This window comes from Plectropomus leopardus, chromosome 16 (genome assembly GCF_008729295.1).
Source record: "Plectropomus leopardus isolate mb chromosome 16, YSFRI_Pleo_2.0, whole genome shotgun sequence".
Taxonomy (NCBI): domain Eukaryota; kingdom Metazoa; phylum Chordata; class Actinopteri; order Perciformes; family Serranidae; genus Plectropomus; species Plectropomus leopardus.
In genome coordinates, this window is record NC_056478.1 from 25,516,428 (window position 1) to 25,539,410 (window position 22,983).

A 22,983-nucleotide genomic window follows, 5' to 3' on the forward strand; every position below is an offset into this window, starting at 1 on the left:
GGCAAAACAGCAGAATACATTTACATATCCAAAATAAACACAACCGCAGCTCTACCTGGCAGTTTTAAACGCAGGGACTAAATATAGTTTTTTGTTTCCTGTCCCATCTGCTTTAATCTGCTTTAAATGACTGCAGCATTTAGGTGTGCATTTTAAATAAAGTTTGATGTACTTAATTTGCAACAAAGAGCCAGTAAACCAAGCTTGGTGCTGGTAACGGGCACGTAATTAGGACTTAAGGACTTAAAAATAAGGGGTCTGAATACTAAAATCAGATTAAGCGTGAGCTGAAATGAGCTACAGACATGACATAGTATAGGGCCTTTTGGGACTGAGAAACACAGTCTCTGAAGAAACACAGTGCTTGTTCCTTTAATTTTGGCAATTGAGCTGCTCTGTCTGTGAGTCCAGAAAGGACTTGAACCTGGGATTGCGTTTTCCGACTCTATTTTCTTATGTATGTGCATTTAACCCAACAATAGAACCAAACAAATCAGATGTTTACCATTAGATTTCATGCTGATTCAGAGCTGATTGTAGACTTTGCAAACAGCGGTTGAGAAAATAATCCCCCCACTAGCTCCGTTTAGTAGTTGCTCTTAAGCCTTCAATCAGATCATGTGATCTTCAACTGCAAAAAAAAACAAGAAAAGAAACTACACATCTGCTGACAAAGATCATTTTAGGTCACTGAGTAACCTTTTCTCATCCAATGGATGTGTGATTTACCAGCACCGGGTCCACTCCCCCGAACCACTGCTCACTCTCTGGAAATATCTTGCGCAATCCCTGCAAATGATTTAAGTTGCACTCCAGGAAATATACTTTCTCTGCATTCCTAAATCATTTACAGTATATTGTTTGTAAAAATGGTGTGCAAAATAAACCTCATCTACATCCGCTGGCATGTTGCTTGATAAACTTTTCTGCTCAGGGAGCAGAAAAGGACACTTCCATATTTAAGAAAAGTTTGCCTTGCTTTAACCATATGTTGATGACATAAATTTAGCATCAAAAAATGTATCTATTACATAATACTTGAGTCCATAACAGACTGCTCAGCTCTCAGGATTGCCTAAAAAGGCCATAGGTCATCTGCAACATGTACAAAAAAAAAAAAAAAAAAAAAAACTCTAACCAGATTTGACTGGAGTGAAAAAGCAGTGATTGCATATTTCCCCAGAGTGACTGACTCTTTCCTGATACTGAAGTCTCGAGTTATTTAAAGGTTGTAGATCCAGATTAGTTCCTCAACTTCCTGCTTCCTTTGGACCCAACTGCATGGCGATCAAATTTATAGATATATGTTTCTAACATCAGTGCTGCTTTGGAACAAGAACCTGAAAGAGTCTCCCCAGGAATTGGGGAGGACTTCAGGAAAAAGATTTAAAGCAGATGCTTCACAAACTTATTGGTGATGTAAGCGTACTGCTGTATGAGGATTCATTCATCTGGCGAAGTATGCTCCAGTGATTCAGAGTAAACACGCAGCTGGAGTATCAGTGTTGCTGATGTGCCCCACAGGAACCAAAGTATTCCAAACAAAGGGGAGTTGGTGATGGAACGAAGTGCTTACACCTTCAGCTGTTTTAGAAATATCACACATAAGTTCCCAATGTGCAGTACGAAACTTTGCACACACACAGACACCATAAACTTTTTAAAAATATGAGGGAAATAGTGTAAAAAAAAGTGTATATTTTCTGTCTTGCCAAGAGTTTGATGAAAAAACTGATACCACTCTATCTGGACAAGTAATATGAAGCTACAGCCAGCAGCTGGTTAGCTTAGCATAGCATAGAGACTGGAAATAGGGAAATGGGGGGAAAAAAAAAAACAAGAAAAAGAATCTAATTACTTTTTTAAATGTTACACTGACTCTGTTACTGCATTGCCTGTTTCTCGCCTCAAATGTTTTCAGAAGCATGTTTTAGTGTGCTGTTTAGCTGAAAAATAAAACAGTTGATCCAGTTGGCGGGCAGCGCTTGGTACTTTCGGTGACTATTTCCATCATGGCACCAGGGCCAAGAAGTACTATGAAGTTTAATGAATTACTGTTGGCAGGGAGAAGTAGGTATAGTAATAACATTACAACTTTTCATGAGTGTAAGGCATGCTATATATACAGTATGTCTTGAGTAACAGGCTAAACACTAGTCCCAGCTGACTCTTTATGAACTTTTTTGGATGGATGGATGGATGGATGGATGGATGGATGGATGGATGGATGGATTGCAATGTTTTGCTGTGTATGTGAATGACATCAGCTAACAGGAAATGATCAAGGACCCTGTCAATGCAGTTCCAGTGAAATAGTCTATAGTTCCTCTGTTCGTCCAAGACAACAGCAGACAATAGTTGCTTTATGGTGGACTGAGCTGAACTAAGAATTAGACGCCCCTCCTTCATTTTTTATCTGTCTCTCAGCTCCCTTTGAGAACTCTGTTCTCCCTATGATCTGTCTGCAGATTTCCTAAAAAGCTCGTCCAAACTGATCCTTTTCTGGAAAAATACACTTATGTGTCTCAGGTAAATGGCAGAAAAAGCCATTTACAATATATGAATCATAGTGTTTTATAACCACAGTAATGTTGTTCAACGCATTACTAACAACCTCTGAATTTGACTTCTGACGGCTCTTCTGCCAGCTTTACACCTCTATTAAAGCTTTCCACTGTGGACAGAATCGCGCAAAACACATTTAAGCACCAGCCCGAACGGGAACATGTACCCGTCAGATTTCAGATGTGAACTCTTCACAACATTGTGACTTCAAACAAACATCACAGAAAGGACTGAGGTGTAAAGACACTGAGGAGCTGATCCAAGACTACAGACCAAAGCCGAGGATAAGTAGTAATGGTAGGAAGTGAAAATATATTTTTAAGGAATCAGTGCTTTTCAAGTCTGAAGACTACTTCTATTTATGTTTCATGCACCATCTTTCTTTTGACCACAATGCTGACGGAGCAAAAACCCAGAACAAACAGCAGCTTCCAGCGACAACACATGACGAAATAGACTACACTTCTACCAAAATCTAAAAAAGAGAAAAGTCACATGATGAAGTTCTTGCTGTGCTTCTTGAAAAATACTGAGATCTATGTTTTTAAAAGCCCATTTTTTAACCTTCAAAAGCACATTGAAGCACATACTTTTTTGAAAATGTATATTAGCTCACCAACATTAACAACCGGTATGTTCATTTGTCATGTGTAATGATAATCTTTGATGTCATCATCAGGGGCGGATTATCCCCTTCCTTACAAAGGAGCAAGATACACACAGTTAATAGTTGTTTTGCCTTTTCGTTGTTGTTGTTGTTGTTGTTTTGAATCTCCTTGCCATTTTTTGATTTTGGGTCTCTGGTGTAATTTTTATAATATATTAAAGGTAATTTTATGTCTTCTTTGGTCATTTGGCGTCTATATGTAATTGTTTTACCTCTTTTTCTGTGATTGTTTTGCATTTTTTGTAGTTGTTGGGAATCTTTTTGTTATTTTATAGTTGTTTTGTTGTTTTTCAACAATAACAACAATAACTCATCTTGTAGCTATAGTGCCCCTTTAAATTCATTAATCCACATTGAAAGGGGTTAGGTATTCAATTCATTTTAAAAGTTTTTATCAACAAGTATTGCTTTTCATTTTTCTGTACTGTCCTGCACACCCTAATAATGATTAAAACGGAAAGTAATTTGTACTGAGTAATTTATCTACCCAGTACTTGTTTTACTTCTACTTAAGTAGGTTTGTGAAACAGTAATGTTCACTTTAACTTTAGTCAAAGTTATTGTACTCGGAATATAATTTTCCTTAGTACTCTGCTGACTGATGTAAAATCAAAGTGGAAGAAGAAGGAAAAAATGAGTGTGTTTCACAACCGATTCTGAAGAACTGACGAACAATTCTTTATAGCATTTCCCCAAAACGACTTTCATTATTCCCACCTCTTCTCCAGTTACACCCACGCACAGCCCCTCCAGATAGGGAGCGCCTGTCATAAGGACGTCCTCCAACTCTTCGCAAACGCACAAACACGCAGGAACTGACAGCGGCTCCAAGTGAACTTTCTCTGCGGGATTCCCTGCGCAGCGCTGGACCTCTGTGAGCCTCTGCAAACACTTCACACTGCATCGCTGCTGCTGATCGCGACCTAAATCACAACACGATGGGAAAAGCGAACGTGTGTCTGAAACGGAGTTACATCACCGTCACAAGTCTGATATTGGTAAGTGCTGTTGTTTTGCTGCTGTCCGACACAGAAACGGGGGGGGGGGGGGGGGTAAATGCAGGTTATTCCAAGCATTATCCGTCAAATTACACACAAACTGCCTGTATCACATGCTTAAATCTGACAGTCGATTACTTTAAGTCAGTTGTTTTCAGTGCAACTTCGTAAAGAAACGTGATGTCTTGTTTTTGCCTTAATTGTTGGTATTAAAGAGGCAGATAAAGTCTTTTAGAAAGGAGAGGATGATGGAAGTATGTACATGATGATGTTGTTGGCTAAGTATAAAAACAAATCCCTCCAAGACATGATAAGCAAAAATTATCATTAATAATGCTTCTGCCGTTGTGCAATACTGTAGCTCCTGGGTCTTCAACAGGTGGTCCGGGACCCCTAGGGGGTCCTTAAAGTTAGCCTACAAATCATTGTGATCATTAAAATATGTCTGAAACAGTAACATGCAGTAAGGTGAGTAACAAGGCACTGACATATGAACGCCAGACAAAACCTATTCAAGTTTTTCTTCTGTCACTTTATGCAGACATGCGCTTGCGTGCACACACACACACACACACACACACACAAGTCAATATCAAGCAAGTTCTCAATGGCAATGACACAGGGTTCACAAAGCCTACAGTACAGGAGTGCAGACAAAATCAGTGGTTCTGAAATGCAACTTATGCTTCTCAGCAACAGTAACCTATGTTCAGTATCAGAATGCAACCATATCTTTAATTATGGTACAGAGACTAACCATTTCTGTCATGCACTTAGTTAGCGACAATAAAAAGTTAATTCGATATGAAGCCAAGCATGAATGTGCACTAACTCACCAATTTGTAGATCAAAGCTACTTTTAGGTAACATCCGCCTGTCGATTTTTCCCGTGAAAACATCACATGGATGTGTTTGTTTTTTGTTTTAAAACGTTTGCATGAAGTACTGAGACAATAATACAACACATAAAATGCACTTTTTCAACCTGCTCAAAAGGGATTGCAGCTCCTATCATGTCACTGAAAAGCTGTTTCTGCCTCAAAATGACTTGAATTCATTCATAGTGATTATATTTGAAAGATTATAGCCCACCCAGTCCCTTTTACTTGTTTAACTGCCTTTAAAGGGCCAGACTACACATGAAATGTGCATTTTAAACCTGCCAAAAAGTGAATGCAGCTCTGATCTTGTCACTGGATGAATAAAACCATGAAGTGATTTGTGCGCATGTTTAAAAAAACAAATAAACATCCATGTCACCTCCCGGGCTCCGTAAAATGCACGTCCTTTCTCGATTATTTTCATATTCAGTGGCGCAAAATCCTACATTTATCATTGTAACGTCTAAACTGTTGAATTAATAAACAAAGATAGAAATCACAAGAATAAAGTTTTATTACAAATAGAAGTTTACTATGAAATAATAATGGTTTAGAAAATGTGATTTACAAGAGAGACAGGGCAGGCACTGCCTACCTTGCTGACCCTGACTGCATGTCACTGGTCTGAAAATACACATTAACTTGAATCCAACAAGTTTTGACTTTCGCAACAATTGATCTTTGTCAAAGTGAAGTTTACCCCCTCATGGGGAAAGCAAATAGTGATTTGGCCCTCTGGCTGACAACCTTCACCCACCCAGTTTATTATGCCACACAATTTTAAATGTACGTAGCAGGGTGTCCCTGTTCTGTCTCTTTTTCAGCTAAAACGGCCTTGGCCTGAAAACGCTGAAGACTGCTGCTGTAGCCAATAAAACCCACCCTGATCGTATGTGTCTATGGATATAAAAACATATATAATTATGTTTTCAGTACTCTCCTTCATCCTCCTTATCTCCGTCCTCATTTGACATGTACTAGATGGGAACTGGATTGGGTACATGTTCGGCTTGTTGACATGTCCCGTCACGTATATTTTAACTGTCGCTGTTGTTTTGTGTGGCAGGTGGTTGCCTCCCTGTTGCTAAGTGTTGATGGATTTATAATAAATTTTAACTTTTTTACAAGCTGTGCAAAAAACAGTTTTTGTGATTGCAACAGTTTTTCTGTGGTAAGTTTTTTAAGGTAGTTACTTCCTGGCCAACATTTGTGTGTTCCACATGGATCACACATACAAATACGTAATAATTTACATTGCTTAACGACCAATTCTTGGCTTTTTGCACCTCCTACTGTGGTGAAAGCAATTTAGGTGTTTTAAGTAAAGCCTCAACTTGTCTGAAACCTGAAAACATGAAACTTTCAAATTTTTGAAAATGCAAAAAAGGTACATATCATTCCTGTTTTTTTTTTTCATGAATAGACTTAATATTTCACCAATCTGAAGTTGTGTTTTAAATCATCTTTATCCTCTCTAGTTATCTAGTCCAGATTTTACTTGTCTAAGTATAGTGGCTTTCGATCTGGACCTGGTCTAATGTGGTTTACATATGAAAAATGCAGTAAAATCTCACTTTTTGCATTTTCACAAATAGAAAAAAAGTTTCAAAAATTTGAAAGTGGGTTTAAGACAGCATCAGTCGTCACGCAATGTAAATGACTTTTTTCTTAACTCTCCCTCATACTGCTGAAACGGAGGCTAACTTCAGTGTTGTTGTTCCATAATGGCCTCATGTCAATGGCCCACAGGGCCACCAAAGTGGGCCTCACAGGGGGACTATAGGGCTACCTGGGTAACAAGTGGGTATGGGTTCAAAATGGTTATTTTATCTGGAACCCAGGGGTTAACCCACACATGTGGGTAACTGGCATGGGGCCATTATGGAACCCATGGACAGTCTCACATAAAGTCCATTATCAGCCCATTTACTATCCACGTGGGTTTGGGCTGTGAAAACTATTTTCAGGCTTTTTTTTAAACTACCAAATGAACTGATGTTGGAATGTAAACTGCTTCAAATCCCACTCCAACTTCTCATTTGGACTTGGTGGCTTTTCTGTTAACTTGGCACCTCTACTCATCACCCTAAAAGTGATAAATAACAAAGTGTGTTGCTTCTGTTGCAGATCGTCTGTGCACTGCTGTTGGCTGTCACTCTCTTTAGCCATGGATACATTCACGGAAATGAAAAGGTAACACATGTATTTATATTACTGTATTTTAGAAACTTGGTGTATTTTATATGCCACTGGCCACTCAGAGGAAAAATTGGCAGCTCACAACAGTCCATTCTTTCACTCTGAGAAATAAACTGGCGTTTTACTTGGAAATGACTCAATTCTGATCTGTTTCTCTAAAACCCCCTTATTAGAAATGAGGGGCAAAAGAATAAATCAGCCAGTTTTTAAGGCTTAACCTCTGAGCAGCTCATATGGTTCTCAGAGGTTTCTTAACTCTTAGACAAAATAAAATAGACTTGAGACTTGTTCTTGTTTTCTCCCCAGAACTGATACAGAAAGACAAATAAAGATTTGTGCAGTGGGAGAGGAAAAAGAGCATTTTAATATCTTAAATTAGAACTGGACTGAGATAAGAGAAGAGGCAATTTCTCAGGAGCTGAAACCAAAAAGTATTTCTCATTCTTCCTCAAAAAAATACCTTTCCGTCTTTCACCCCAAAATGGCTACCAAACCAGCTGGCAGTTACTGTTCACTGCTGTGGTGTGTTATTTATGCTAATGTTAGCTGCTGTTTGCTGTCGAATAAGAGGCTGTTGCCACGTAGCGCCTTTATCGTTCCAAGGGTGTGTGCTGTGCAACCGTAGACTGTGTGCTACTAGGTTAGCTGCTAAAGAGTCTGTAGCTGCACAGCAGCTCTGTCCTTGGCCTAGAGTGTGTGTGTACTTTGTAGAGTGGTTGTTGTGGTGCACACGGGAAAATGGGGCTCCCCAGAAAGCCACTATGTAATTCGATCCCTGTGCGTATGTGTGTGTTGCGCTGGAACTGACATCACGGCAGTGTCAAAAGGCGTCCCTATGATGACCAGCTACTCTGAGGCGGTACTATCTTCTGATCGGAAAACTACCTGCAGAAAAGTACCAGATACCAAAGGCGAGTAGAGTAGAGCTGGTACCATGTCGTGGAAATGCACCATTAATATAGTAAGTTAAGGGGGCTAACCCAAATGCGCTACAATATTTTTTGCCAACACTAGATATCAAACAAAGTCAAAGACTGTATCATATTAACTTGCTATGAGCTGTAATTTCACCACTTCTTCGTCGTACAGTGCGGTCTTTCTCTCCCTCTGTGCCGCTGCAGCTTGCCTGCGGCAAAGAGTAGCATGAAAGTCAGCACTCAATCTGCAGCAAAATTGGGGACCAAAACGTCCCCAGAAGTTCACTGCACAGAAAAAAAAAAACGATTTCTCAACTCAAAGCAATCTCAGTTGACTGAGGGTCTCCAACTATTGATGTGAATGTCCCAACTTTCAGAGGGTAGCCCTGGTACTTTGTGTTGCTAATAAGTCTGTTGCTGCCAGAAAGTGGTAGTTGTGCTCTGTTTTTACTGTCTTCAAATAAAAATGTTTGAACTTCATTTAAATACCAAATTCATTCAGAATTATTATTTCGCAGTAATCTGAGTGGAAACTGCCATGGTCGTCCTCAGGAACTGAAGGCAACAATCCAGTCACTTCGGCAGCATGCATGCACGCTGATACAGGGCATTGAACACAGGCATTTTTGTTGCTGTTCACCAGACCCGCTTCTCTGTTTTTCTCCACAGCTAGATGTACCGCTCACAAACCTTAGTGGCACATACATTTTTTCCATCATAACTCTGACTGCAACCATCTTTGGTCTGTATGGTGCCTGCAAAGAGAAGAAGTGGGCACTTATAGTGGTGGGTAAAGACAAAAACTTTTTTTTGTTGTTATAATTACAAGTAATACTTGAAAAAATTGCATATATATATATGATTGTTATGTGTGTCTTTGTGTGTGTGTCTCAGTTTGCAGTTATAATGATCCTGAGCAGTCTGGCCATTGTTGCAAATATAATTATGGACCTAGCTATGCGACCAAAGGTATTACAAAGCTGACTTTGATATGTGTTTGAAATGTGTACTTTTGTGACATGTTTGTGACCCAGTACAAATTTCCATATAGAAAGACAAAATAAGATATCAGGGTGCATCCAAACGGCACACCAGCTAACACTAATACAAAAAATAGACTTCTGCAGACCTTAAGGGTGCTGCCGGACAGGAGCAAAGATTAGGAGACAGTTTGCTCAACCCTACCTAACTGTTTCTATGCCTGTCAGGCCTTCCATCCTGTCATGTCACTTATGCAGGTTACAGTTGTAAAGGTGACTGATTTATCCTTTAGAAGTCATAGTTGGCCAAGGCAATGGCCAAGGCATTATATTTTCTGGTTGTCCGTCTGTCCGAATCTCGTGGATGCCATGTTGAGTGAACTTGCTCAAATTTGGCACAAACATCAAGTTGGACTTAAGGATGAACTGATCATAATTTGGTGGTCAAAGGTCAAGGTTTTTGTAATTTGAAGAACATAAAATTGATATCAATAAACATCAGGAAGCTATTTAAAATATAAAGTGTAAGCACTTCAAAGCGAGCAAGAATGCAAATTTCCGTCCGTAGAGCATAATAACAACTAGATATAGGACCCTAAGATGGCGCCTATTAAGTCTGATGGAATTGCTCACCTCGTGGATATGCCAAAAAAAGTCTCTAGTTACTAGGTTTTTCTGCAAGTTTCCCCTCAGATCACTGACTTTACACTGTGATGATATCAAGGTTTTTTAGTCACTTTTCTTGGCTCCATGAAATTTTATAAATAAAACAACCTCTATGGATCAAAAATTCATAATAGAAAGAGTCATATTTGACCATGTTTGCATTAGGAGGTGTCAGTAGTTTTACAGACATCTGGTGGTCTATGGGGAAAATGCATCTTGGATTGCAGGGAGTTTTTTTACTGCAATACTGCAAGTTGCCACAGGGAAAAACTGGTGGTATAAATTAATCTATATGTAATAGTAAATGTGACTGTATTCCAGTTTCCTGCATTATATAATTATATAAACATGATCATGCATTGTGTGTGTGTGTATATAATATATATATATATATATATATAAATAAGGTATTTGTGACACAGACAGAATATATCAATACTGACTGTATTTCACTTAAAGGCCACTGTTGTCAGTAATGACAAGCATTTTCCAAAAATTACTTCATTGCTTAGTTACAAAATGTGGTGGTATTTGCTTTGACTTGAGTTACAAAACATGTCTGAAGGTGGTTTCTGGTTTGGCTTTAAGTCAATCGCAAATGTACCTCCAAACAAAATGCAATAACATTTTCAATTTGCTGGTTAACTCCATGTTTTTATTATTTTGTTTTGTTTTGCAGATGCTTAAAACAGTGAAGATGCAATTCCGAAATATGCTGTCACCAAGGAATGCTACAGATGGTTTTGCAGACACATTCAAGGATATAGAGATGAAAGTAGGTATCCTTGTGTGGGTGTGAGTTTGTAATGCATTTAAGTGCATGAATACTTTTTTTTTAAAGTGCTGATAAGCCAATGCTAAAAAACACACAGACAACACAAACCACCAACATATACAAAAACAATAAGTGAATAAGGTATTTGTGACACAGACAGAATGAGATGTCCACCGATGATATGGATGTGGACGATCAAATACAGACACATGTGCTTCCATGATAAAATGAGCAACTTTGACTCGCTGTTGAGCCGTGTATAGGACAGTGAACAAAAAACAAACAGAAAAAGGCAACAGAGGAAAATACTGACTTTCAAGTGCATTGCAGTAATCTGCCTTCCTTCCATCTACCCTCTCAGTTTCAGTGTTGTGGAGTGGATCAGGGCTACCACGACTGGGGCTACAACATCTCAGAGTCCTGCGTGTGCACTGATGAGACAACTAATCCATGTGTGAGTGGGAAAGCTATTCCAATTCCTGCAACAAGACCCACTAATAGTACTGATTGGTAAAACTTAAGAAAACTGTATGTCATTGTGGCTCCATTTAAGTTTAAAATGATAATTCAGATTTTTTGAAGTGGGGTTGTATAAAGTACATATCCATTCACACTTTATATTACATACAGCAGATGTCAGTTGACATGACTTTACTTTGAAGAAGCAGGCTGGAGTTCGATATGGAAGCTAAACAATCTACTGCTGTAGATCAGCAACAAAAAGTCATTTTAGCCACCTAAAATAAGTCCCACCAAAAAAACAGAACAAAAAAAAAACCAATAACAGTTCAAGTGTACACTATATTTAGATATTTTTACTGCTTTACCGTTCCATCAGACAGTGATTTACAAAGAGGAAATTAATTTGTTGTATCACTCACTTCAAAGCCAGACTGCATTGGGGAAAAACCCTGATGTACCATCACTGAACAGGAGCAGCTGGTCTATCACTGCCTCGATCAGTTAGTTTGTTTGTGTTACTGTGTGACTTTGGTGTTTAAAAGGGTTAGCTCAGATTCACCAAAATATTTTTTGTCAATGGACTCTGGGAGCTTTGACAAGCACATAGATGGGAAATTTAAACCGTTTATGGCCTCTCCGTTAGAATGGACTATGTGATGGAAAGTCAAAGCAGTGAAAATATTCTCAATATAACATACATGTGGAATGACACTAGTCTTTTTAGGTGGCTAAAATCTGTTTTGTTGCAGACCTCAAACACAGCAGTTCATTGCTTAGCTTGTATGTCAGACTTACCACGTCCAAACTGGGGGCGTACTGACTGACAATTACTGTATGTTATACACTGAATAAAAACTCCACACAACCCCACTTCAAAAAGTCAGAAGTATCCCTTTAACATGCTGAGAAAGTTAAAAAAAAAAAAAAAAAAAAAAAGGCATGTTAATAAATTAATTGTATACTTAGTCATGACATCGAGTACACATGTTAATGTTGCCCTCTGGATGAATCCTAACCATAGTGATCCCTGGTTTATGTCTGTGTATTCTAGGTGGAAGCTCCAAGAAACAGCAGTCTGTATGAGCACAGAGTCAATGACCAGCCCATCATGATTTATGAAGAGGTAATAAAAGCATTATAATTAAAACGTTAATTTTTTTTTAACTGCTAGTGCTTAAATTGATGTCACTGTGAAATCTGCCTCATAGCTCCAATATAAGAAAAAGCTTTCTTACACTTTTACTTGGTGAATATATTATATATACACTCACCTGAACTAACTAAAATAGAGTTTTACCTGCCTGGCGCTAATAACTAACTTTTCTAACTAATTAATAACTAATAAATTAATAAAAGCTTACTACCATCAATCAGACATTTACTGTCATCTGCCATGTTTCCGCATACATGCCATCAAGTTGGCAACTCATGCAACAAAATTTTCACAGACTTTTCGAGATGTGCTGAATTGAGGGGGCATTCACATGAATTTTCCCAGCCTGGAACGGATCTTTTAGATTTTTCCAACACCACATTCTGCATGCGGCTGTATTTACAAAGCCGTCTAATATGAGGAGAGGGTAATAATTGTAATAATTGTAACATTTTCAAAACTGTCTTTCTGTTGTTTAAAACTGTGATTTCCAGCCCTGTTAGGCTTTTAAGTAGAAACTATGTATTCCTAAAAAGTTACAATAATTAATCCACTCTTCTGTTTCAGGCATGCTTTCCATACATGATAGCTGATTTGTTGAAGATCCTGGACATTGTAAGGGCCGTAAATGTGTTAGTCGCATTAGTCTGGGTAAGTACTGTCAGTCTGTGTATGTCTATTATGATTGTACCCCCCTTTCTAATGTCACTATCACTTGTTCTTTGTTTATCCACATGTACTTTTACAGCTCGCTCTACATAAATGAGCCGAGCTTCCCAGTGTGCACTAATGGTTAACACAATGGTCATTCTTAAAGCAATGCCTCCAGTTTTTGTCCTTGTAGTTGAATCATTTCATTTTAAAACCATGGAGAAATTGCAGAACGCCTAGACCAGTTAAGGTCCACTTGAGGCATATGTATGAAATATTAAATCAACCACCAACCACATTATCTAGGTGTGTTAGTCCGACTTCAAGAAATTCTACTTAGTAAGATTTAGTCGGACTAACATGATTTTCAAAGTCTGGTGTAAGTCACAAAAACACAATAATTCTACTTTTTCTAACATGATGTAAATGTGCTGACTGAGAAGTTTGCTTGCCCAGTTGCCATGACAATGTAGATGTTAAAAATTCCATTTTTTCAAGGACTTAAATAACTTTTCTTCCTTTTCAAGGCTTAATAGTGCAGGTTCAAGGTTTATTCTTAATCTGGAAAACAGAAACTAAAGAAGCAACATCATCTCAAGGTCCATTTTGTCGTGCAGCTTTTGATTACCTCAGTTTTTGTTTCCTTAAGAGACAAGGTGAAAATTGTAGGGGTGGGGAGTGCGGCTGAATCTTATGGTTCACTTTTTTCAAAAACAACGGCCTCCCATGCTTAGTGAACATTTTCAATGGACCATCTCCTTGACTTGAAACACATGAACCACCGTGATAATACGTCAAAGTAAAACTCGGTTTAATTGGTATTACTTACGCAGTTGTAAAAACTCAAGGCACATTTAGAAATTATAGCAAGACATTTTGACACTAAGGGCATGATTTTGCCCTGGGCTTTGCCTGATAGGTGTATCAGAGAGGGTAAATCTGCTCATGAATAGAAAAAGCACAGGTGTTACCAATGACATTAATGATGGCTTTGTAGCTAAATGAAGTTCAGCCATTATTCTTCCTATTATTTACAAGAGCTTTTCCTGCAGTGATAGGTAAACGACTACTCAGATGTTAGTATGTTTGGTAAATTGGGTAAGATTTCAATGATTGGATTTGGATATTCATATATTATTCACATGTTTATTTATCAAAGCACTTTGTTAAGGTAGTGTTTCAAATTCAGATTCTATTATTATGAAGATTCAGTGTTTCCCACAGAATTCAAATCTATTTGTCTGTTTTGATATTGGTGGTGGTAGAGGTGACAGCAAATGCTGATCTCTGCCCAACGATCACCTTTTAGTGTTGTTTGACACGACACTCTGGGTTCACTCTCCTCTCAGCGAGCTTTCAGTTCAGCGTCTACCCAGTTAGCAAACACTAACACAGCAGCAGTGGCAAACATCTGACACTGAGCCATTAAATATTCTCAACAAACTTACACAAGACCGAAATAGCATGAATCCATCGGAAACCTGTCAATAGCAGTTGGGTACTGTTAACCGTGTGATGCTAACAGTTTGTCCTGATACTGTGTGTGTGTGTGTGTGGACAGACTTTCATTAACTGTCTGTCTACATCCTGATGGCAGTAATATTACTCTCAGAATAAAGAGAAAGGGCAAGTAAGGACTGACTGAATCAATACACTGTGCGTGCAAAAAGAGAAGGATTAATAATTGGTAGCCACCCACTCCCACCTCTGACAGAATCTTTGAATATTTAATATTCATTATTACCAAAGCTCCAGACCCCCCAAAATGCTGTTCAGGATGGCCTTAAAACAGAGGTCTATCTGTCATTTGCTTTGTCTTTTTCACCCCCATCAGTCTCCTTCTAAAATGGATGCTCTATTGTAAACAATGTATTTACGTACATAGCACAAAACAACAAAAGATAACTGGGAAGTAAAAAAAAAACATCTCTGTTTTTCTGTTCTTTAGATATCGTCAGTGGTGCTGTGTATTACCATCTTGTGTCAGCTGGGGAGAAAGAAAGACAGTCCTGCAGTGGTCTACAGTCAAGAGGCAAAAGCAGGCAACTACACCATTCTGTTAGACCCGTCTGAGAAGGCCTGATGCTTTGGTGTATTACAAGTCGCTTCCAAAAAGTGACATTGCATAAAAAATGTGAACATATTGATTTCTTTCTTCCTGTTGGGATACTTTTTTCCCCCACAGAACTTCATTCATTTCTGTCTTCCCTGAAGATAAATGTTTTACAATGGGGAAAACTGTTGGTGATGGATACAGATAAGGCGCATGCTGTGGAAGACAGTTTTAATACTGAGTCTGAGATCTTCACTGTTCTGCAACATAAGGGAGGTCTATATGTCCAGCACATCTTTTCCAATGTCTTTAAGGGGTGTCAAATAGTTTAAGTGTGTTAAATAATGAATACATTGAAACTTTATGGAGGTATCCACATCCCAGATTGGAAGCTTAAGTAAGTACATTTGATCCAAGATGTAAGTACTTGATAGAGAATGCATATTTTAAATATGAATTAAAGAAAATATTCCAAATGAGTTGGTTAAAAATATTTAGTTTTAAAGAGAGAGAAAAATACTGATGAAGACACGACTGCAGAAATATTTACGTTAAGAATGTATTCGAGCTTTAATAAGAATGTCAGCATTTTGTGGTTTTATAGCTTTCTATAATCATCTGTACCATATTCTGTCAAACTTTATGTACATTTTATTTTTTTTAGCATTATTTCAATGTTTTTAATGACATTTTAAATAAATAAGCTACTGGAGCACTTGCATGCTTTCTTGTGGTACAGTTTTATGTACAACCCTGACTCAAAACTGTTGTGCACTGTGTAAAATGAAAATAACAACAGAATGCAATGATATGTAAATCTTTTTCTACCTTTTTTTTTCCTTCTCATAAATATGCGCTTATTCTGAATTTGATGCCTGCAATTCATTCCAAAAAAGTTGGGTCAGAAGCGTGTTTACTACTGTGTTACATCACCTTTTGTTTTCACAACAGTAAGTGCTTGGAAACTAATTGTGGAAGTTAAATTCTTTACCATATTTTCTTGATATAAGACTTAAGCTGTTCATCAGTTCAGGGTCTCCACTGTATTTTGCGCTTCATTTGCCACACATTTTCAGTGGGAGACAGGTCTGGACTGCAGGCAGGCCAGTACCCAAAGTTTTATTTACTACAAAGCCATGCTGTTGTAGCGTGCAAAATGTGGCTCACTGTCTTGCCGGAATAAGCAGGACTTCTCCTAAAAAGACATTGTCTGGATGGCAGCATATGTTGCACCAAAACCTGTATGGAACATTTATGGTGCCTTCACAGATGTAAAAGGCCCAAATGCACTGAATGTGTCTGCAATTGCAATTTAGTACATTTAGTACACCTATTGTTTTAAATGCCCTAATACAAAAATGTTTTTAAGGCACTTCAAACAGCTCTGACTCTTTTCTCAATTTTGAAGTATCAAATGAGGACACAGAAACCAATGTGGACGTGGGTGAACAATTTGAGGCATTCACCTGTCAGGTGATGTTAGCTTCATTAGCTTAGCTAAAAAACTTTATGAACAATTGTTCAAATGTGATTCTGCAATTCTAAATGATAACAATTACCACGGCCAACAGCCAAACCACTTTACACCTCTGTGTTGTCACATGTCAGATACTTAAAAAAAGAAAAAGCTTAGACCGTTAGTTATGTTAGCATACACACACACACACACACACACACACACACACACAAATTTTACATGTTTCAAAGACTACAAGACTACAATCTTTAAAATGTCCATTCTCAAGTGACAAATTCATTTAATGAGATTGTAGGAGACAACATAGACATTAAGAAAATGTTTTGGATGAACATTTTGATGATGAGGAGGAGGAGGAGAGAACATTATTCACTCATTATTTCCCCGCCCATATTTTTTCCCAGATGGTCTGGAAGTTTGAATCAGTGATTTGCTGCTTGCACGCCTACTTTTCTAACCTTGGAGGCTGGGCTGTTAATGACAGCACAAAGTTACAGCAGCAGGAGGAGGAGGAGGACGAGAGGGAGGAGAAATGATTTCTTTCCATGAGAAGGAGCAACAGTGGAGGGATTGTAGAGATGACAGAATGATGCTGAAGATGAAAAAGTAAAGCATGTAAAAATATTCCCTGAACAAATTCAGCACCAGTGTTTTTTGATCCACGGCACAAATGTTCACGTAAATGTAGTACAGCAGTTTGTTGTGAGGATTTGATCTTCCTTCAGTCAAGACATCAAAAGCCAGATGGTTAACTTGGTGTGAAGTGGGTTTGAAATGACTCGATATGAACAGAAGCCCTCAGCTTATGAAAGGAAATATCTCCCAGCATGCTTGAGACCTAGGGGTACTTCAACCATGACATGATTAATAACCCTGCACTTAAAATAGGCTTCAAAAATAATTACAGGAGATGGATGGGGGCTGGGTAGTTTCTGAATCATAATAACTTTAATTAGAGAGTACAAAGAAGGATTTGTGTTGGTGGGATAAGTGCAGGGACACAGCAACAATAAAGGCAAAGTGCTGCTGGGAGTCGAGCTCTGACACCTCCAGGAGTCACTGGGGAAAAGAAACTCTAAAGGTACACTGAGTGACTTCAAAAAGTCAATTTCCACCATATCAATTCATCACTGTTCCCTCAGTGCAATCGTGTTTGATGTTGCTGACTCCTCAAAGTACTTAATATGAAGCAGATGTACATTATCTTAGAGCTGAGCTTGATTTTTCTGTGACTTTTCTAAATCAAACATCAGCCCACAAAGAACTGAACTGGGCTGAAAGGAAGGGTAAAGTAAAGGTGTCGGAGTAAAGAACAAACCCACATCCAAAGAGCTGCTGAAAAACTGATTAAAACTAGTTCAAATTACACTTTTCACTGGAAACAATAAATGTGAATTGACCAAACATGACTCTTTCATTAGACTAAAGGGCAGTACAATCCTGCACACTGTCAGCTCTACATTTATTGAAAAAGCAAAGCTTCAGGCAGAGAACTTTGTAAGAAATTAACCTCACAGTGTGAGACAATAATATTTTTTATATTCGAGCTGCAGGCTGCAGCAGGCAATTGAGTTAAAGCTAAGACAAATCACAATGCCTGAGAAAAAATCCAGTCAATAATTCATAAATATTTACATAAAATGGAACAAACAGTCCTTCACAAGATTCCCAAAATACAACAGACCTGCAAATACTGAATGTGAAATAGAACTTATTTATTGCATCTTAAAGCATCTTAAATGGGGAATGAGGGTATGTCAAAAACAACCAAAGTGTGCTTTAAAACTATTAATTATTTTCACAGCTGGCATCTTAAAGAAAAACAAGACAATAAAAAACAGCGATGCTATATTAGCCGATAGGGGCCTCTGGGCAAAAGCTAGTTCTTGGCCGCTGCAGAGACTGAAATTGGGTGCAGGACCAACTTTAGACCCTTACAATTCAGGTTATTTTATTACTTTAGTGATAGATTCATTTAAAAAAGTACCCTGAACAAATATATGAATGCAAATCTTGTGTTTTTTCTTCAATAGCTCTCTCTCTCTCTCTTTCTCTTTAGATATATATATACACACACACACACACACACACACACACACACACACACACACACACACGTGCGCACACACACACACACACACACACATATATATTTATTCTGTTGCTGTCAAAACAATATCCCAATTCTGGATCAATAAATTCATAAATAGAAGGTAGAAGGAAGGTAGATTTATGAGTCATTTTTTACACAAAGAAAAAACAGAGTTACATTTGTCCTCGATCCTGTTACATCTTTGGAGTTGAAGGATGAGTTGATTAAATCACCAGCTACTATGACAAATTCTATCTAATTGCTTGGGCATGTTGCTATTAATGGCATCATCCAATTCCTGCAGTGCATTTTTTTAATTTGCATCAGAGTCTTGTGTCCTGTCGGTTCCCACAAGGTCCGCCTATCCGTCCCTAGCTCCGGCATATGAAGATATGTGCAGAGCAGTCTCTGATTTCCAATTGCTGAGTGAGCCTCAATCACATCTCATCTACTTTATTCTCCTGCGACCAGACATTAGCCAGAAGAAGGCTTGATAGAGGAACAGCTCTCGGTCCAAGGGGGGTCAGCCTCGCCCTGATGCCGGCTGTCCTCCCTCTCTTCTTCAGGCGCTTTCGCTTTCATTTCTCCCATGTGGTCTGACTGGCCACTCAGCATGGCATTGGTAGAGATCCTCTCATGGGCTGCTGCATTCAGGCCAAACCCCACACAACTCTTCACGATCCTGATAATGCTTCCCTATCATGGAAAAGTTGTGCTTCAGCAGAAGGGCCCATGGTGTCAAAAAAAAAAATATAAGGAAAAGGTAGCAAAGATTTGAGGAGCTACTGGCTGCTACATCTACATGCTCTGCTGTCATCATAGCAAATAAATTCTGCCTTTCCCTCCATCTGTCCCACTATCCATCTGTCCGTCTATTTGTCCATCTATCTATCTTGTATTTCTACCAGGGAGGAAGAAAGTTTTGATTGCATTTTGAGTAAAAAATTAAACGGCATGTTGGGTGCAATACCACATTGAGCTAGATCAGATGTCTTCCTGAAGCTGTATCTAGAGATAATTTTAATGTTTTTTGCAGTTTATTTTACTGCAGCACTCACATTGTTTATCTTGCGTCCGTCTTCTACACAGATGTGGAAGGTAAATTTTAAATGAGCTCAGCAGGTGATTTCAGTCCTGCTTGACTACATCCTGCCCTATTACATTTGTATTGGAACAAATAAAAAACAGCATTTTTATTATCATCTACATCCATCTGGATCATTTAAGAGACATTGTTCAATGCTGCTGAGTTGTGAGTGTAACAGACAAGGTGTTTATGTGGTTGCCTAGCAACATCTCCGCCGGGTAAGCACCAATAACAGGCCTAAGATTTTAAAAAATTACTTTTTTGCTTATTCAAAGAGAAAAAACTCAACTCACTTCAATGTCAGAATGTCAGAGCACTATGTACACGTTAGACTTGAAAAAAAAAATTTTCAGTGACTATGCACGTGGAAAAATTACTCACAACCTGTTACAGTGCTGATGCTTGTGTGGGTTTGAGGGTCACTAATGTGAAACATACTGTATGAGTAATGACAGTAATATTCATCAAAATTATTATCATCTAAATGTAATAATAATAATAATAAAAGTTATTAATAATAGTTTTTTGTAATTAGGGTTCCAATCTTCATGGACAAAATTTCAAACCTTATCTATGACTTTTGAAGACCCCTCAATAATAATAATAAAAAAAAATTCTTGCCAAAATTGTGGGGCGTTTTTCAAATATTTCAGTTTCAAACACTATGCTAACATAATTTCAGCAAGCTGGCATGCACATAGAGAGAATAAGGGGAGAAAGTAAACAAGCACACCTCATGATAAACAAAATGATGTCACACACTGACATATATTTGAGCAACGTTATCTCGAAAGCTACAGAAAATAAATTTGGCGTTGTTACATTATGTGGAAGGTTATCCACGGAAGATTACTGTAATAATTTTACTTTACACAACAAAATTCCATGATCAGAGATACTTGAGGCTTCAGGAAAGACTCTCCTCCTATAACTTAGCTCTGATCCTTTTACTAAATATTTCAAACAACAAACATAATCCATAGTTATTATCTAAAAACTTTTTCTCCAGCATCCAGAGGAGTGAAAAAAAACAATAACACGAGGAAGCTACACAGAAGGCTAATTAGCTCCCTGGTTACCCCTCGCTAGCTCTACAGTGATTCATAGACATATTGTACGGCGTGCTGTAAGGCTCACAGCACTGTGCAGCAGGCTGGCTGCTGGGTTCGAAGTGTAATTAGGAGCCAAACACGCAGAGACACCCGTGGAGTCACTGACTGTCACACACAAACGTGCACACAATATGTGCACTGACAGCGAAGCAAAAATTCAATTAAAATTTAAGTTCTTTTCACAGTTTACAAACCAAACATGTGGATCTATACTTCTTTGTTTTGAAGGTTTTATCAGCTCATATTTAATGTGAAGAACTTTACGGCCATCTTGATGTCTAAAACAGCTTTATGATAATAATTTTTGATGTATTGCTGCCAATCTTACACTCACCCACATCAGCAGCAGTGCTGAATAACATTCTGAATGTCTTAAAACCAAAACCTATGAAGTTTGAAAATATTTCCTTAAATTTTTCTATAATATTTCACCACATTTCCACAACTTCTTTCTAGCAGTACCAAGCATTTGAATGAAGGAGGCTCAAATCTACACAGAGTGGGAAAATACAAGTAATCCTATCTAATGGACATCCATCTGCATATTTTTTCTTTTTTTTTTGCAAGAGTCCAACCCAAAGCATGCTTCAGTTTTCTGGGAAACTCTACAGTACGTCTCTGTGTTGAAGGTCATTAAAGAAATCGGTGGGAAAAAGCACTTTAATTTTAATGTAAAAACGGTGGAATGGTGTAAGAGACTGACTCAAAGCAGACGTACAGTCACTGTTATAAATGTCACTTTCATACATATTCATGTCAGCATTAACATGCAGCTCAACACACACACAAACCCAGTCTATTAGACACACACTGTTGCGCAGTCACACACATGGAGAGGAAAACACTAAAACAAACAAACAGCATTGCGCATACAAATCCCCCTACGTGGTTACATGTAGAGCTTTAAGTTGATTAATCCATTAGTTGATCAACAGAAATGATCTTCGACAACTTTGATAATAAATAACACTAATTTTTCAATCAAAAAGGTAAAATATTCTCCCGTTTCAGCTTCCTTACCGTGACAGCTGCTTTTCTTGGTCTTATTTGATTTTAAAACTGAATATTTTTAGGTTTTGGACTGTTGTTAGAGCTAAACAAAGAAATTAAAAATCTCATGTTTGGACTTTGGCAAATTTTGATTTCCATTTAGTACAGTGTGTTATGAAAACTTAAAGCAGATCAAATGAAACATGTACAGTGTGTAAAAACATGATCACTATGTGAGAGAAAACTGGGAATAAAATAATTTATTTAAAACTGTACTCAGACTGATACTGGATTTTAGAAGATAATAATGATGTTAATACTTAGTAGTTGAAAAGTCTTTGGATGATTTTGCACATCTCATGTTATATTTAGTAAAAGTCTTCAGACTTTCATACAGGAGACTGGATTTTCTCCTTTACATTAACCTGTACCACGATGTCTCTCTAACCTTAACCTACTGTCGTTACCATGTATAGATATGTGTGAAAGTGACACTTTTAAAAAGCTGGTGTTAAACTTAAAAATAAATGAGAATAGGCCAGGATTTTGCTGAATTGTGCAGTATTGACTTGTGTGGCCATGGGGTTGTGCATGGCTGCAAAAATCTCACTGAATCATTCCTGAACACAATACAATACTCTGATATACTTAGCATAAATGTTAAAATGGTTAGGTGCGAGTGACCTTGACCTTTGACCACCAACATGTCATCAGTTCATTGTTGAGTCCTAGTGAATGTTTGTGCCAATTTTGAAAACATTCACACAAGATGTTCTTGAGATATGATGTTCACAAGGATGAGACAGATGAGGTCATGGTGGCCTTGACCTTTGATCACCAAAATATAAAAAGCTCATCTTTGAGTTCAAGTGAACATTTGAGCCAAATTTGAAGGAATTCCTTCAAAGCATTTTTGAGATATCGTATGCAGAAGAATGGGATGTACAGATGGACAGACAATCCAAAAGCATAAAGCCTCAAGCCACAGCTATCGCCGGTGCAAAGGCATTTCATCATTGTCCAAAAATGGACTTCATAAGTGAGAATATGAGCATATGAGCATACAACAGTCTGTGAATGAAGCCCATGCTTCCTCTGTGCAGAACGACTCTGAAGTTAAAACTGATGGACTATGTGGTCTCCAGAGGACAACTTAGAACTCCCACAAAGTCGCAGGTCAGAGGTGGAAATGAAGTTTAAAGTGGACACAAAGCCACAGCTCCTTCCATCCAGCTGTACCTCTCAGCCACAGAAAAAC

At 38.1% G+C, this 22,983-nt stretch overlaps 1 protein-coding gene across 1 annotated transcript; it reads left to right on the forward strand.

The window, feature by feature from the left end:
• Positions 1–4,011: 4,011 nt before the first annotated feature.
• Positions 4,012–15,784, forward strand: LOC121955964 (tetraspanin-8-like). The gene is made up of 9 exons (XM_042504063.1): positions 4,012–4,230; positions 7,239–7,304; positions 8,897–9,013; positions 9,122–9,196; positions 10,553–10,648; positions 11,010–11,102; positions 12,162–12,233; positions 12,831–12,914; positions 14,863–15,784. Exons 1-9 carry the CDS (start codon positions 4,171–4,173, stop codon positions 14,995–14,997), a joined length of 798 nt encoding a protein of 265 aa, XP_042359997.1. The 5' UTR covers positions 4,012–4,170; the 3' UTR covers positions 14,998–15,784.
• Positions 15,785–22,983: the final 7,199 nt, after the last annotated feature.